We start from the raw sequence: 16,582 nt of genomic DNA on the forward strand, positions 1-16,582 counted from the left end.
ATTGCATGGAAGTTTTCCCTAATTGAATATGTTATGTCATGTAATGTCACGTGGAATGTAGGCGCCCGTGAAAGAAAACAACTACTTAGTCTATATCTGGAATAACAAACATAAATACATAGAAAGAAAGAATATATATATATCTATATAACGAAGATATTAGTTAAGAACATGATCATGAATATCATTAAAAAAAAAGTTATATAGCGAAAATATATGTATGTGTGTATATGTTTGTATGGAATAATATCTCTTGTAAAAATACGGTTCAACATGCAGACGCAGATAAATCGATATCAGACAATATTGGTGAAAATGTATGTAAATCTGCAAATGACGTCCAGTTAGACATTGTATCATCTAGAATCGAGACAGTGGCGTTTTCGTCGTCTTTGTAGATTATCCCGTTGGCGATATCTAGAGTCGAGATCAAATTTTCTGTCTCATTCACTGTGGCGTTAGGGAAATGGATCCTTATGACTCCATCTTTGTTGGATGAAGTGATTGGTAATGATCCATACGTTTCAAAGATATTTGATATGGATGATTGTATATCTCTAGCAATTTGAATCTGATCATTTAAATGTTTTTCCCATTGTGACACCATGTCATGATCTAAGAAAGTAGTTGATGATGATGATGAGGTGTAGGGGTATGTATATGTATTTGGTAATTTGAATTCAATGTAACAACCTACATCTGGCGATATAGCTTGTTGTTTCATTAATTGGTGCATTTTATAATCATTTACTAGTTTTTTCATTGGAGAAACATTAAATGATGATGAAATTAACCATTTCACTGCATCTCTGGTGGAAGTAATTGATGCGATAGAAAAGAATGGTCGTCCGTTTAGAATCTTGTTTCTCAGAATACTATAATCTAATGAATTGTAGTAGTTAGGATATGATGATATAACGGTAGGGGTTTTCACCTTATCTGTATTGATAAACCTATTATATCTATCTAAACAATATGCCTTTATGGGTGAAATGAAGGGTGTGGGCTTCCTTATTATCTGACTATTGAGAAGCGGAAGAGAGCGAATATTGAAGAGTAAAAAGTTACCATTTCTTACTTTGATAGGAACAGGGATTGGGATTCGAGCTGGTATATGTTCTGATCTTCTATTAATAGTAGATGCTGGTGGTACTTTAAGATGTCTGTTGATTAATCCAGTCAATCTGGAATCAATCAATTTACCGACTTGGCGAAGTTGTTTCTTCGTAACGTTAAGCCATTTAGTTAAGTTAGTTGGTGACATTAATCTTGACGTATGTGTTTTATGGTCCTAATCGGTAAGGTCAAGGGTTTGATCTCAGATCCACAACGATGATCTTGATGATATATAAGATTCTTTTTTTGGAGTTTAGGTCATCTCTTAACTTTTACATACATATATATATATATATATATACTTCTATTATGCCGACTAAGCCGCGACGCCAGTTAATGTGAGAGAGAGAAAACGTCACAGTCACATGTTATAGTAATAATAATAATAATAATAATAATAATATTGTAGACATTATTACAAGAGTGAATGAATGAAAGAGAAGAGAGGAGTCTTTCGATGCTGCATACATAGTCCTATACGTCGTTAAATAAATAAGTGTAGACATCATCAAGGGTAGTGGTTTGAAACAACCCCGGGGGGATACCAAACATATTTGATGAAGTGGAATTGGCTCCCTGCGCTTGCTGTTGTGGTGATGGCGGTTGTGGTTGCTGTTGCTGGTACAAATTCGGATGAGGTGATGAAGTGGTTGATGGAAGGTTCGGCGTTAAGGATGAAAATAAATTCAAGTTGTTAAAATTATTTGATGTACTATTTGAATTAGACCAATTTGGGAATGTTGATTTTAATGAATTTTGTCTTTCCATATTCATTCCAAATGCATTGTTATTCTCAGCAGTGTTATTATTATTAGTATTATTATCTGTTTCAGTATCATCTATTAATAGATGTAAAGTATTATCATATACGTTCATTGCCATTTCATTCCCGGTTGGTGATAATTGCATGACGTATCCATTTTGGTGTTGTTGTTGTGGTTCAAGTATATTCATACTTCCAAATGATTGCATTGGATGTTGTAAATTTGAAGCAAATGAATGATTATTACCAAATAATGCAGAGGGAGTTAATGGGATTTGTGGGTTTAACATTGAGCGATGATCATGTGTAGATGATGATGATGAGGGCGAGTTTATAGAAATGATACTACCTCTTCGGCTCATGCTTGGTAGTATTGTTGTTGTTGTTGTTGTTGTTGTAGTTTCTAGAGTATTAATTTTCTTTATATTCCCATCTTTGGAATCCAGGTGGTTAGGGATAGGGATGAAAGTGTTAGAAGGGATGGTTTCTTGATTTTGTGAATGAGGACTTGGTGTGGTCATTTCAGTAATTGGTGGTAACAAGCAAGTTACCTTTTCATGAGGAAGGAATGACGTATCGTTATTTTCAACATTATTTGGTGTGGTAATTTCTTCAATATTATTATGAAACTTATATGGTTCTTGTTGTTGTTGTTGTTGTTGTTGTTGTTGTTGTTGTTGTTGTTGTTGTTGTATTTTTGTATCATGCTTTGGAGTTGGAGTCATTTTTAATGATGGTTTGAATATTTTGGTCGGCCTTCTGTCAATATCATCAGAATCAGTTGTTTCGAAATTACAAATTTCATCTAAGATTTGAATGAATTTCTCACAACTTTTAATATTCGATTTTTTTAATTGTTGTAATATTTTGATATTAGATTTCAATTGTTGACGACATTTATTAATTGTCTTCAAACTTGTCGTAGTTGTTTTTTTATTTGTGTTTGAAATTAAACTAGTTAATGGTAGCAATACTGAATTGAATGAATAAAAGATGCAGTACCAAGATTCTAATTTATTCATGGATTTGTTTTCCTGATTTGTGGTGGTCGTGCTATTGTTTTTATTATTAACGAATGATGATATTGAATTTATTGTCCATTCTGTAACTTCAAATAATATACATTCACAAGTTTTTAAATCTCTTAATGAATCATTCTTTGTTGAAAATTTTAAATTTCTTAAGATGTAAAGTATTAAATATTGTTGTTCCCAAAAGATCAAATGTTTAGTAAATTCTACCCATGGATGTTTATGATCGTATACTATTAACTTGGCGGATGATGTTGTATGGTTTCTATATTGTAAGAAAAATGGTAATTTAGTAGTTAAATTTTTAATTTCATCTATTATTTTTAATCCATTTTTCAAACTTATTGTATTGTTATAGTTTGATATTGTGCGTTTGAAATATTGATATAATGACGCAATATGAATTATACCATCATAAATAGTTGGTATTGTATTATTTGCATTAGTTAAAAATGTAAATTTATCGTCACTAATTGGAGTTGGTAAATTAATTGATGCGAGATTATTATCATTTATATGATTTGAAATTTGTGAAGGTCTATCAAACAAGATTGATAATTGGAAATCATGATTGGAAAGGCACCACCAAATTCTTCTTCTTTGTTCAACTATATTGCTTGATGATGATGATGAAGAGGATGATGGAATGGACTTTTCTGGTAATTCTTTAAATAAACCTATTGAAATTGCCATTTTAATGGAATGGCCGATATAAATATATGAAGAATTTGGATTTTCTGTCCATTGACAATATTTTGATAGTAGATAGAATGCGATAATTAAAATTATCGATCCATTTTCAAAGATTTGACCATCGATTGAATTTATTGCCTTTGTATAAAATATTGAATCAATTTTTTTCTTACTATATTCTTCTAAACACCATGAACCTATTGCAAGTACCATATTATATAGAATATTTTGGAAGAAAAACTCATCGTCATCATTTGTTGTATGATTATTGTTAGTATTGGATTGATGCGATCGTATTCTTTTCATAAATGATTCTTTATTGAGTATAGGATAATAAACATGGAAATTTCGGAAATAACTTTCTATAAAAGATGATTCCATCTCAAGAGAGATATAATGGGAATGGGAACCATTGAGAGGTAGTTCTTCTTTAACATTGTTATAGTTAATAGTAGTGATTTTTCTTCTTGTAGGTTGAAATTGTTGGGAATCAAATCCGATGGAACGTAAATGAGATATTTGTGATTTTGAACCAAAATAACCTTTATTATTTAAGTCAGTATTTAGGAGACACATTTCATCTAATAATGATGATTTCTTATGCTGGTTCTTTTCGTTGTTTACAGTTTCATCCCAATCAAACCCATGCATTGGTTCTCTAGGTACTGAGTATCGTTCCATTGTTGTAGCTGAGTCATTTGATTTCACTTTTTTTTCTTCATCTTTTAAAGGAACATGCTGCCGTGACGGAATGTTATTCGAATTGATATTACTTTTTATCTTTTCCAAGAGTTTAAATTTATTACTTTCGTCGCCATCGTCATCGTCATTGCTATCAAATTTTTGTAAAATTTCATTAATGTTTTCATTAGGCAACAATTTATTGAATAAATTTTCCAATTTTTCCAATTTATTCTCTAAGTTAGTCAAATGTACCCTTGTCAATGGTGATCTTTTCACTTTTGGAGAATAAATACAAGGCCAATTATTTTTCAAACATTGTCCACATTTAGGGAAATGTTTCGAACACTTCAATTTCTTCAACCTACAATTATCACAGGCTTGTTCGATTGCTTCTGGTGAAGACATTAGGGAAGAGGTATGGAAGTGCAGTAGTAGGGGACAGTAGTCAACAGGAATCAGTGATGACGATAGCTACCACGAGAACAAGGCCTTTTACCATATTTTGAATATTTCCAAGTTCAAGTTACTAATATATAAGGGATCATCACGGGCGGTTTCATTAAGAAGAAGGGGGAGGACAACTATCCTCCTTCCGAAGCTCATCAGGAGTATACATATAGTATATAGTACGACGAGTTCTTCTTCTTCTTCTTCTTCTTCTTCTTCTTCTTCTTCTTCTTTGTTTGACAACGTATGTGCATTTGCATATATTTGTGAAGTACTCAAGTATATTGTGTATATTGTGTATATTGTGTATATTGTGTGAAAATAAATCGGAATCGGTGAAATAGCCCGACACACCGTCTCGCTTTACAGAGAGATCCCTGCACTTCCGGGCGGGGGGTTCCATTTGGGGGGAGTAAAAAATCTGGGGGGTCCCGGAGCGGTGTTTCCCGGGCGGCAAATTCCAATTCCAATTCCAGTTCAGTGTTTGGTTTGGTTTGTATTGTATTGTATTGTATTGGATAGAATACTCTAATATGAGTGAGTGAGTGAGTGAGTGAGTGAGTGAGTTGTTGGATCATTGTCATGTGCCGTGTGTGTCCCATGGCCCCAAGGGTTCATAGGCCATTGCCCGGCGTTGTCGTTACTTGTTATAGACGATTCAATATTAGAGACATCGTCAGGTTATATATAGAGTGAGAGTCCAAGTGATTCTATTATAGATTATAAGGTTGATGATGACTTAACAACCGTTCGAGATGGTAGGTTACTACTTCCTGTCTAAATAAATAGGATTGCGTAGTGACTCGTATCTCACAAAGGTGTTTGAAACAAAAACTAGTTTTTTCCTTGACGGTTCAACTACACATACAAGTAGAAATACACAACGATTCCTGCACTGTGTCAGAAAAAATGGTCAATTACATAAAAGTTTTGTATACTGACTCTATCACACCTTTCCTTTCCATCTGGGTAACGAATTTTCCCAGTTGTATACTATATACTTTCCTCTAGGGAGATGTTTTTCACTACCTATCCATTATATATTTCGACTTTCGATTACAATTCTTTTTGCTTGTGTTTTGAGAATGAATCCTGAAATGAAACACCTAACCTAAGGTCTCATTCCCAGTCTAATATAAGATCACTCTATGTACTGGTCCTTCCCTCCATATGAGATTTGTGTACGTACGGAGATTCCGCATAATGCGTAGTAAATAGAAATAAGTAAGACGCGTAAATTTCCTCGAAGTAAAAGATCTTCTTCTAAATGGATAATAACTTCTTTTGTCAACAATCATACATGAGAAAAAAAAAATTCAGTAGTTGCATCAATTAAAAGAAGTAAAAGTACGTAGCTGAACCGCCAATAGGGAAGAATAATATCTTGTTATATTTGAAACCATTACGGTTAGGTACAATATAATAAGTTCCTCGAAGAACATCATCGCTATTATTGTGTAAAGAAAGAATATAGGTCGAGAAAACTTATGCTAACCATCTGGAGTACATGAAATCGCAATGATAGTAAAACCATCTCATAATTTAAGAAGAGAACATAAATGGTTGAAAGAAACTAATGTACTACAACATGATAAAGATCTAGTTTTACAAATAATCAATAATAACGTTTTCCCTAACAAAAGGAGAAAACAATCTATTCCAATTCCACAAAATTCTACCACATCTAATATGGTAGAAAGTGTAAACGAGGATCAAAGAGAAGAACTTTTCCTATTTAATGCTAATAAGCCATTGATGTCACCTATTCAGGAAATAGGATTGAATAATAATGATTCCACATCCGTGAGAAATAATCAAATCATAAATGATGGTACAGGCAGAATACCGAAAGGTTCATCGTCATCTCATATCATAAATAATAGTAATAATAATAATAATAACCACTCGCATTTTGCTTCTTCTCCTGTAATGCCCAAAAATGCAATAAAACCTGCTATATCTCAAATATATCTAGACCAAACATCAACTCCTCCACCACCACCACAACCTCGAATGTCCTCGACATCATTGCATGACAAAGATACATTAATAAACTTACAAAAATGTTTAATAGACACATTAAAGGACCAATCACAAACATACGAAGAAAAAATTTCCATAATAGAGTCCACTTCATTATCAGAAGATAATAAAAAATACAAACTCTCACAGTTGATTAATCCAAAATTAGCTAAATATAATATAACAGTCTCAGATCTTGAAACAAAAATATCAAACTTACTTACTCTATTATCACCTGCAACAGTACCACCAACAACACAGATACTACCAAATGCTACAACTGGTTCTAACAATAATTTTACTCATAGTGTTAGTACTAATGAAAAAAATCAACAAATTATAACAACTTCAGAAACATATAACTTAATAGATGCCCTAGATGATGATGATGATGACGATGATGTTGATCCTGTTCCTATTAATGAAATCGAACAACCGAGAAACAAAGAATCAACATCAATAACCACCACTGCAGCAACCCGATCAATGAGAACAAGAAAGGCAAAAATAAACTATAGAATTCCAGAAAAGGATGATCCATTCGATTACAAAATTGGTAAGATAAATGATTCCATAAACAATAGTAATACCACTCACACCTCATTTAATCAATTTGAAGAAGAAGAAGAAGATGATGATGATGATGATGATGATGAAGAGGACCCAGAAGAAGATGGTTATTCCAGCTATATGAACACAAGAGAAGAAGAACGTATTGAAAATGATCTATTGAACCAAAGCGATTTGGATTTTGTTATCAACGATGAAGATGATGCACCCTTGTTAACTGATGATGCACCTTTCACGCAGGCCCAATCATTAATCCAACATAATGAGAATGACGATGCGGATGATGATTCGAACGAAAGTGAGGAATTCCATGATGCTGCTGATGATTTAAATAACATTCAAATTATATTATCATCACCTCAAAAACAACCTATAGTCGAACCAATTGAACTCTTGGACGATGACGAGGATGATGACTCATTTGTGGCAACGGCCTTGACACCACAATCGAATATACCGAGAACCATCACTACTATCCCTCATACCGTACCACATTCCGATTTAGAAGATTTAAGTAGTGATCTAGATGATCCTAGCCCCTTTGACAATGATCACAGTGATGATAGCGGATTATCTGATAGTGATTTGGAGTTTTTTGATGAAGAAAGAGAAAATAGAACTCAACTTAATAGTATCAAAGAATTAGATAATGACTTGAAAATTATCACTGAAAGGAACTTGAATGCCAATGAAAAGAACAATTGGGTTCCCATCGTTATCAAAAGAGAAAACTCAACTACGACTACTATGCCAACACATACTATGAACCTTTCAGATAATGAAGATTTAGAAAATGATTTCTCATTATTAGAAGATATAAACTCTCCTGTAAAGAATCATCAACAGCAACAAAAAAATAATGGTGTCACAAATTTTCCATGGTCAAATGAAGTTAAATTAAAACTGCGTCAAATTTTTAAATTACCAGGGTTTAGACCAAATCAAGAAGAGGCTGTGAGTGCAACATTATCCGGGAAAGATGTCTTTATATTAATGCCGACAGGTGGTGGGAAATCTTTGTGTTATCAATTGCCAGCTGTGATTAAATCAGGCAAAACAAAAGGAACTACTATTGTCATATCACCTTTAATCTCATTAATGCAAGATCAAGTACAACATCTCTTGGATAAAAATATTAAGGCAAGTATGTTCAGTTCTAGGGGAACTGTAGAAGAGAAAAGACAGGTGTTTAATCTTTTCATTTGTGGATTATTAGATGTTGTTTATATTTCACCTGAAATGATAAGTGCATCAGAACAATGTAAAAGAGCCATTAAAAGATTACATTCAGATGGGAAACTAGCAAGAGTGGTAGTTGATGAAGCTCATTGTGTTTCTAACTGGGGTCATGATTTTAGACCAGATTACAAAGAATTGAAATATTTTAAAAGAGAATATCCTGACGTTCCAATGATGGCATTGACTGCCACTGCAAGTGAACAAGTTCGTATGGATATTATTCATAATTTAGAATTGAAAGATCCCGTATTTTTGAAACAAAGTTTTAATAGAACTAATCTTTATTATGAAGTTAGGAAAAAAAATAAGAATACAATTTTCGAAATTGCAGATATGATTAAATCCAAATTTAGAAATCAAACTGGTATTATATATTGTCATTCTAAGAATTCATGTGAACAAACATCGAATCAAATGCAAAGAGCAGGTATTAAAAGTGCATATTATCATGCTGGTATGGAACCTGATGATAGATTGAAAATTCAAAAAGCATGGCAAGCAGATGAAATTCAAGTCATTTGTGCTACGGTTGCGTTCGGAATGGGGATTGATAAGCCAGATGTTAGATTTGTGTTCCATTTTACAGTACCACGTACTTTGGAAGGGTATTATCAAGAAACTGGTCGTGCTGGTAGAGATGGGAAATATTCATACTGTATCACATATTTCTGTTTTAGAGATGTTAGAACAATGCAAACCATGATTCAAAAGGATGAAAACTTAGACAGAGAAAACAAAGAAAAACATTTAAATAAATTACAACAGGTTATGGCATATTGTGACAATGCTACAGATTGTAGAAGAAAGCTTGTTCTTTCCTACTTCAATGAAGATTTTGATTCTAAATTGTGTCATAAGAACTGTGATAATTGTAAAAATAGTTCACATGCTATGACAGAGGAAAGAGATATTACTGATATTGCTAAGCAAATTGTTACCATGGTCGAAAAGATACAAAATGATAAAGTCACGTTAATCAACTGTCAGGATATCTTTAAGGGTTCAAGGAGCTCAAAAATAGTTCAATCAGGTTATTCGAATCTACAACAACATGGGCAGGGTCGAAAAATGTCCAAATCTGATATTGAAAGAATCTTTTTCCATTTAATAACGATTAGACTTTTACAAGAATATTCAGTTATGAATAAAGGAGGTTTTGCCACCACATATGTTAAAGTTGGGCCAAGTGTTTCGAAACTTCGGGATGGTTCATTAAAAGTTACTATGCAATTCACATCATCAACTCCTGCTACACGATCAGCTTCTTCATCTTCCAATTCTCCATATTCGAATTCAAATAATAATTACGTGAGACGAAGTCATACTACACCTTTGCCACATACTGATAATGATAGAGCAAATTCTAAGGTGATGCCAACATTCATCAGCGCGAAGGATCATTTAAGTTCCTATGCTTATACTGAAAACCAAAGTGAATATAGTAAACCAATATCATTCAAAGACAGTACAGAATCTAGATCCACACAAGAATTAAGTGCATTAACATCTGCATATGTTAAACTTAGAGAAGTTTCATTAAACTTGGGTAATAGAATGAATCCACCGATTGCACATTTCTTATCAGATACTTCATTAAAAAAATTAGCCACAAATTTACCTATTACAGAGGGTCAATTTGTGGCAATTCCAACTATTGGAGAGAAACAAAGGAAAAAATTTAAGTATTTCAAGTCTACGTTATTAATGCTACGGAAACAAAGAAATATTGCTATGCAATCAACGAATATCAATAATAATTTGAAAAGTCAAGGTAGTAGTTTACCTGAAGTGGATACATCATTTGGGAGGAAATCTAGGTATTTCAGCATTGATCCCGAGGCTGAAAAGGAAAACCAAGCAATTATTAATCAATTACGTGATAGTCAATTGCAAACCTCAGTAGGCACACGTTCATCTTATGAAGTTGGTGGTAATAATAAGAGACGCTTCAATAAAAACCATAAGAACTACTATAAAAAGAAAAGGCCGTGAATTCGCATGATAAAGATGTATATAACTTACTCAAAAACTAACTGCATTCCATTCTTCTGTAATTTTTAATAAAACATCTACGCATTTTATTATCTATTAGTTTTGAATATTATTTGTTGTACACTTATGTTTCCGACACCATGGAATGGCCACAGCTTTCGTAATCAAGTTATTATTTTACATCTACAGCGGCGCTACCACTTTACGTAACTGAAAAATGTTTCCTATAATGGATATTTTTCAGTGTATAAACTTTTAAAGAGTTATGATATGTAATATCCTCTCATTTAAATAATTGTTATCTACCATTTACGACAAATATTAGTCCAGTCTCTCCTAAGTATAAACCTAACAACACGAAAAATAGAAACAGCAAATGTCCGGCATTAGTAATCCGACAACTTTCTTCGGTGAAACCGATGTGAACAGAGTTTCATTCTTGAGATCGGATCCAGAATTCGTCAGATCTGCATTATCTGACAAATCCAGTATATTCGTTCCTTTCATCAGTGGTGAAGCCTTAATGGAAGGTAAGGACTTGTTAACAATAAACTTGGGCGCACATGAAGAATTACAAACCATTATCCATAAATTGTTGCCTCTGCTTAACACAAAAGAAATAAGAATTGATGCCTCAGGTGTCGGTTTAACTTTCCTTGGTTTGAAAGAAACATTAGATTCCTCCTTCGAATATAAGTCTACTTATAAAGGAACACCATATTTTGGTATTAATTTTGAATTGAATGATGATACCACTTTGATAAAATTGCAAGATATTTCATTACTTTCACAATATCGTAAAGTTGGTAGAGAAGATATATTCAAGTTATCAAATGATGTTGCTTCTTTATATTCTCATGCCAAGATGTATTTGGATTGGTTATCCAAATATAAATTCTGTCCAGGATGTGGGTCTGTCGTATATCCTATAGATGCAGGTACCAAATTACAATGTAGTAATGAAGATACTTCCATTCGTTGTAACGTTAGAGACGCGAACGTTAATAACGTATGTTTCCCTAGAACTGATCCAGTGGTTATTGTAGCCATGACATCAAGAGATTTCAGTAAGATTTGTTTAGCAAGATCAAGAAGAAGGTATGGTGATTTCATTATGTATTCTACCATTGCTGGATTTATGGAACCTGCAGAAACTGTAGAAAATGCCTGTACAAGGGAAATTTGGGAAGAAACTGGTATTAGATGTAATGAAATATCAATGATTTGTACTCAACCATGGCCATATCCTGTCAATCTAATGATTGGATGTTTGGGTATAGTAGATTTTAATGGTATAAATGAAAAAATTAGTTTGGACCATGATGCAGAGTTGTTAGATGCACAATGGTTCGATACGGAGGAAGTTACTCAATACTTGGATAAATATACCGGAGGGTCATTGCTAAACTTTAAGGATGGTATTGTGTTACCTGGTGAAACTGCTGTTGCGTACCAATTAATAAGTTATGTTTGTGGGAAGTTCAAAAAAGCAAATGACTCAAAGTTGTGAATATCAAACCACCGCTTAATAGAACCACACATTCATATAAATCGAATCCATAGATAAGTAGATATGCATTTACAGAATAGAATATAAAACAGCAAAAGCTTTTTCCAAGCACACATCTATAGGCCAACTCTTACGTACCTATTAGGCGTACCCGTTTGCGAAGGCTCACACTACAACCTTGAACAACTAAAAAGACTGTTGGCAATAGGGAAGAAATAATAAATAATAAATAATAATAATATTTATTTAGTTAGAAGAAAGAAAGAATTGCTGACACCATCTATCTATTGTAGTAGTAGTAGTAGTTGTTGTATTGATTATCTCTATGCCTCCACTAGTCACGTGGAAGCGACAAAAATTCAAAATTGCAAAGAGTATATTAATATCATTCCATCAAGTAAAGTAGTGTTTTAGAGTCTACAGAATTGATCATTAATCTTTAGAAAGGAGAAAAGAAGTAAGTTCCCGTTGCCCAAAGACTGTGCTAACTAACAGCGTTTTCCTCCAGAATTTAGGTGAAGTTTTTTGTTTGTTTGTTTGTTTTTGGACTAGGAAAGGAAATAGCATACCTCTATTTCCAAATTTGATCGAGACTTTATTGCAAAATTGGAACCAAAAGTTTAATATACACAATCGCTCGCTAATCATAAAGCAAAGAAGATTCAGCTACTTGAGAGGAAGAAGGATAAAAACAGAATAATATAGCTAATTTTTTTGGTCGTTTAACGGAATATCACAGAAAGATAAAAAAGACATTATGGATAGCAATCTACAAATAAAGGGTATCAAATTAGATATGCAGCAGAAATTTCCACCTGACAATAATGACGGTTGGAAACATTTACTGTCTTCAGCAAAAGTGACACCTGCTCAATTTACTCGAATCAATCAAGAAACGAAGGAGAAATATTTCAGTGAAAATGCTACAATTATTGAAGATTCGCTTGACACATTATCTGAATATAGAGTTTGTAACCAATGTGGAAAACCTATAAAATTATATGCATTAATTGCACATTTAGAAAATGGTTGTAAGAGCATTGCAAAGGAAAATAATAATAGTAATAATACGGTAATCAACTCTTCTACTTCCACTACTTTGAGAGATAGTACACCTGATATAAGTTCGAATGTGAAGACATCTTATGATGACAACCCACCTGTACAGAATAATGTAGTATCAGGTAAAAGTATGAAAAATCTCCCAACGAAAAGACCTCCACCGAGTGATAATGATGACGACGATGACGAAGATGATGACGACGACGACGATGATGAAGACGATGATGAAGACGACGAAGAAGAAGACGATACAGATCAAACCAATGGTTCTAAAAAGAATAATAACTCGACTCGTAAAACATCAAAATCACAATCAAAATCAAAATCAGAAAAGGACAATAAATCAACAAAGAGACAGAGGAAGGTGAAACAAAGAAATCCAACTGACAAGCATTTAATTGATTTTGATAAACAATGTGGTGTCCAACTTCCAGAAGGGGGGTATTGTGCAAGATCATTGACTTGTAAATCTCATTCAATGGGAGCTAAGAGAGCAGTTGAAGGTCGTACCGAGCCATTCGATACATTACTAGCAGAATATCATAAGACTCATCAAACTAAGATTGGGGCAGCAGCTGAAAAACGTGCTAAACAACAAGAATTGTTGAAAATACAGAAACAAATTCAAAAAGAACAAAAGGAACAGAAGAAGTTATTACAACAACAGAAAAGACAAAAGAAATTAGCAAGCAAACAAAAGGAACCGTCATCCACAAAAGGACGAGGTGGAGGAAGAACTAAAAACTCTACCTCTGGTAAAAATGGTTCTAATGTGCCTAAATTGACACCAGAGGAAGAAACAACTCAAGTACTAAACGGAGTCTCAAGAGCGTTCCCATTACCCTTAGAAACTACAACGCTGTCATCTACGAGGTACAGAACCAAGTATTTCAGAATGAGAGAAATGTTCGCATCGTCATTCCCAATTAGACCAGGCTATTCTACTCCTGGTTATGGTTCTATTCATTCGAGAGTTGGCTGTCTGGATATAGATAAAAGTACAGATTATAAGTTTCGTATTAGGACTCCGCAACCAATGAACCCACCACCTCAACAAACATTAACTCCACAACAGATACAAAAGTTACAGCAACATAGAATGATGCAAGAACAAATGCTAGCTCAACAAAGGCAACAACAACTACAGTTTCAGCAACAACAGCAACAGCAACAGCGACCCAGCCAAGGTGTAGGTCAACCACAAATGGTAAACCAACAATCCGGACTACCAACAAATTCATCTCCATTACCAAACGGACAACAAGTTAATAATAAAGCTAATATGGAAGGGGACAAAGGATTGACTCCACAAGAAATACAATTACAACAACAAAAACTGCGACAGCAACAAATACAGCAACAAAAATTTGAAGATGCTGCTTTCCATTTAGCTAATGCCACAAAATTAATGGAAGGGTCAAATATTAATATAGGTGTCCCATCATCATCGTCAGGAACGAACACTAACTTAGGAGCTGCATCTCCAAATCAACAACAACAACAACAACAACAACAACAACAGCAGCAGCAGCAGCAGCAGCAGCAAATTCAAATACAGCAACAATTGCGACAACAAGTCGGAAGTCCTGTGAATGTAGGGATTGGTAATCCTGTTAATGGATTTGGTGGAGGGTTAATTGAATAGTTAAATCAAATATATCAAAAAATAAAAATTAAATAAATTAATAAACAAACAAACAAATAACTAAACTAAAAACCAAACAATATCTTAGACTAGTATATATGGATCATTCATTTTAAATCTTACGTATGTAACTTAAATACGTCAATTATTTATATCACGATATATTCTATGGGTAACGTCAAAACGGTATGTTGTTTATATTTTGATGTATGGATGTCCTCCATATATAAACATCTTGTTAACAGTTAATTTATTTCACATTAATATTCTATATTTGCTCTATAAAGCATTTAATAAAATCAAAGCAAATACCCAGTAAACTAAAGATCTAAAATCTCTTAATAGTAACGCAAAGATAGCGAGTGATATGAATGGCCACATCTGACCTGGGAAAAGGCGCGTTAAAATTAATTGTAAAATCAAATTAAAGATAGGTCCTACAACGTTTTCCCATTGGTAGGTATATTTAGGTTTCCAGATTAATTTTTCAATTATATCTTCGAATGATTGAGTCATGGAATCGCGAGAAAAATGTTTCTTAACTCTATTTGGTCCACTTTTTCCAAAATTAATTTTAGAATTAGGGTCCTTTTGCAGAACGATCCATTCATCAATAACTTTTGCCCAACGTTCTGGTTTGGGATCTCTTAGCCAGCCTGTTGCAGCGGAATCGTTCCTTCCTGGAATTAAAGTTTCAACTGTTTCTAATGGACCACCAGATGTTGTTGCTAAGACAGGTTTCCCATGTTTCATTGCTTCCACAGGAACTATACCGAAATGTTCATTTGTTGGAGTATATAATAACATTTCTGTTTTATTTAACAATAATTCTTTTAAGGATGTAGAAATAGAAGTTAAAAAGATAATTTTACTGTGTTTGGCTGTAAACATATCTAAATCTTTATTTCTTTCAAATTCAGGATAAAATATCGTTGAATATGATAACTTTAATATATCAGCTTCCCTTTGCAGTTCCTTTAAGCAAATAACGTTTTCAATGACCCTTTCATCGTAACCACCACATATTAATAATTTAGCATTATCATTCTTTGATTCTCCTGATAGGGCAAATGATTTCAATGCTAAGAGTATATTTTTGGCCCTATCGAACCTATTAATACTTAAATAGAATTTATCTTCCGGATTTAATAAATGACTGAATAATTTTTCATCTCCCTCATTTATTGGATCGTTAGATAAACTAACGCATGGATAAATGACATCTGGTTCAGTATCGTTCAAATATTTGAAAGCCCTATGATACATTGATTTCGTAAAATTGGAGTTGACGACAACATGATCTGCTGTACTAATAGTGAACTGCTCAATTAAATCAAATGGGATACGATATAACTTCTTTAGGAGACTATCTCTTTTGGTCAAATATTGGTCAGGGAAATGACAATAGAATAAAGTGACAGCAGAAGTATATTTATGCAATAATATAAGACAAGTTGACAATTGATCAACTATGAAGACGTCATAGTTAATGGCCTTCTTGGTGAGGAGCAGCTGTGAAGTCAAAAATATTTGTCTTATAGTAGCACAAACGATAGCGAATTTACCATATATGTGAGTTGGTAAATGATCTCCGATGACTTCTACTTCAATGGTGCCATCTTTAATTTCCTCAAAACAGTGTGATTTATCGCAATGGCTTGTGTATATGATGACTTTGTTGCCCTGTTGTTGCAAACCTAAGGCAGCGTCCACGATCAATCGTTCTGCGCCCCCAATACCTAAATCTGGATGAATAAATGCAATTGATACAGAACCCTCTTTCGAATTCGACATGATATATTTAAGAT

At 33.5% G+C, this 16,582-nt stretch overlaps 6 protein-coding genes across 6 annotated transcripts; 3 read left to right on the forward strand and 3 right to left on the reverse strand.

Annotated features, from left to right (window-relative positions):
* Positions 1 to 268: 268 nt before the first annotated feature.
* On the reverse strand, positions 269 to 1,264 carry SPG5 (Spg5p; the record flags this gene model as incomplete). The annotated part of the gene is made up of 1 exon (XM_003671837.1): positions 269 to 1,264. The coding sequence occupies one exon, from the start codon at positions 1,262 to 1,264 to the stop codon at positions 269 to 271; it is 996 nt and encodes a 331-aa protein (XP_003671885.1).
* A 326-nt stretch (positions 1,265 to 1,590) lies between these two features.
* On the reverse strand, positions 1,591 to 4,692 carry NDAI0I00740 (uncharacterized protein; the record flags this gene model as incomplete). Its single annotated transcript, XM_003671838.1, has 1 exon — positions 1,591 to 4,692. The coding sequence occupies one exon, from the start codon at positions 4,690 to 4,692 to the stop codon at positions 1,591 to 1,593; it is 3,102 nt and encodes a 1,033-aa protein (XP_003671886.1).
* Positions 4,693 to 6,252: 1,560 nt separating this feature from the next.
* Positions 6,253 to 10,557, forward strand: SGS1 (ATP-dependent DNA helicase SGS1; the record flags this gene model as incomplete). The annotated part of the gene is made up of 1 exon (XM_003671839.1): positions 6,253 to 10,557. The coding sequence occupies one exon, from the start codon at positions 6,253 to 6,255 to the stop codon at positions 10,555 to 10,557; it is 4,305 nt and encodes a 1,434-aa protein (XP_003671887.1).
* A 376-nt stretch (positions 10,558 to 10,933) lies between these two features.
* On the forward strand, positions 10,934 to 12,067 carry NPY1 (NAD(+) diphosphatase; the record flags this gene model as incomplete). The annotated part of the gene is made up of 1 exon (XM_003671840.1): positions 10,934 to 12,067. The coding sequence occupies one exon, from the start codon at positions 10,934 to 10,936 to the stop codon at positions 12,065 to 12,067; it is 1,134 nt and encodes a 377-aa protein (XP_003671888.1).
* A 757-nt stretch (positions 12,068 to 12,824) lies between these two features.
* SGF73 (deubiquitination module subunit SGF73) lies at positions 12,825 to 14,774 on the forward strand (the record flags this gene model as incomplete). The annotated part of the gene is made up of 1 exon (XM_003671841.1): positions 12,825 to 14,774. The coding sequence occupies one exon, from the start codon at positions 12,825 to 12,827 to the stop codon at positions 14,772 to 14,774; it is 1,950 nt and encodes a 649-aa protein (XP_003671889.1).
* A 279-nt stretch (positions 14,775 to 15,053) lies between these two features.
* On the reverse strand, positions 15,054 to 16,568 carry ALG2 (GDP-Man:Man(1)GlcNAc(2)-PP-dolichol alpha-1,3-mannosyltransferase; the record flags this gene model as incomplete). The annotated part of the gene is made up of 1 exon (XM_003671842.1): positions 15,054 to 16,568. One exon carries the CDS (start codon positions 16,566 to 16,568, stop codon positions 15,054 to 15,056), a length of 1,515 nt encoding a protein of 504 aa, XP_003671890.1.
* Positions 16,569 to 16,582: the final 14 nt, after the last annotated feature.

The sequence above is a fragment of the Naumovozyma dairenensis genome, chromosome 9 (assembly GCF_000227115.2).
Source record: "Naumovozyma dairenensis CBS 421 chromosome 9, complete genome".
Lineage (NCBI taxonomy): Eukaryota > Fungi > Ascomycota > Saccharomycetes > Saccharomycetales > Saccharomycetaceae > Naumovozyma > Naumovozyma dairenensis.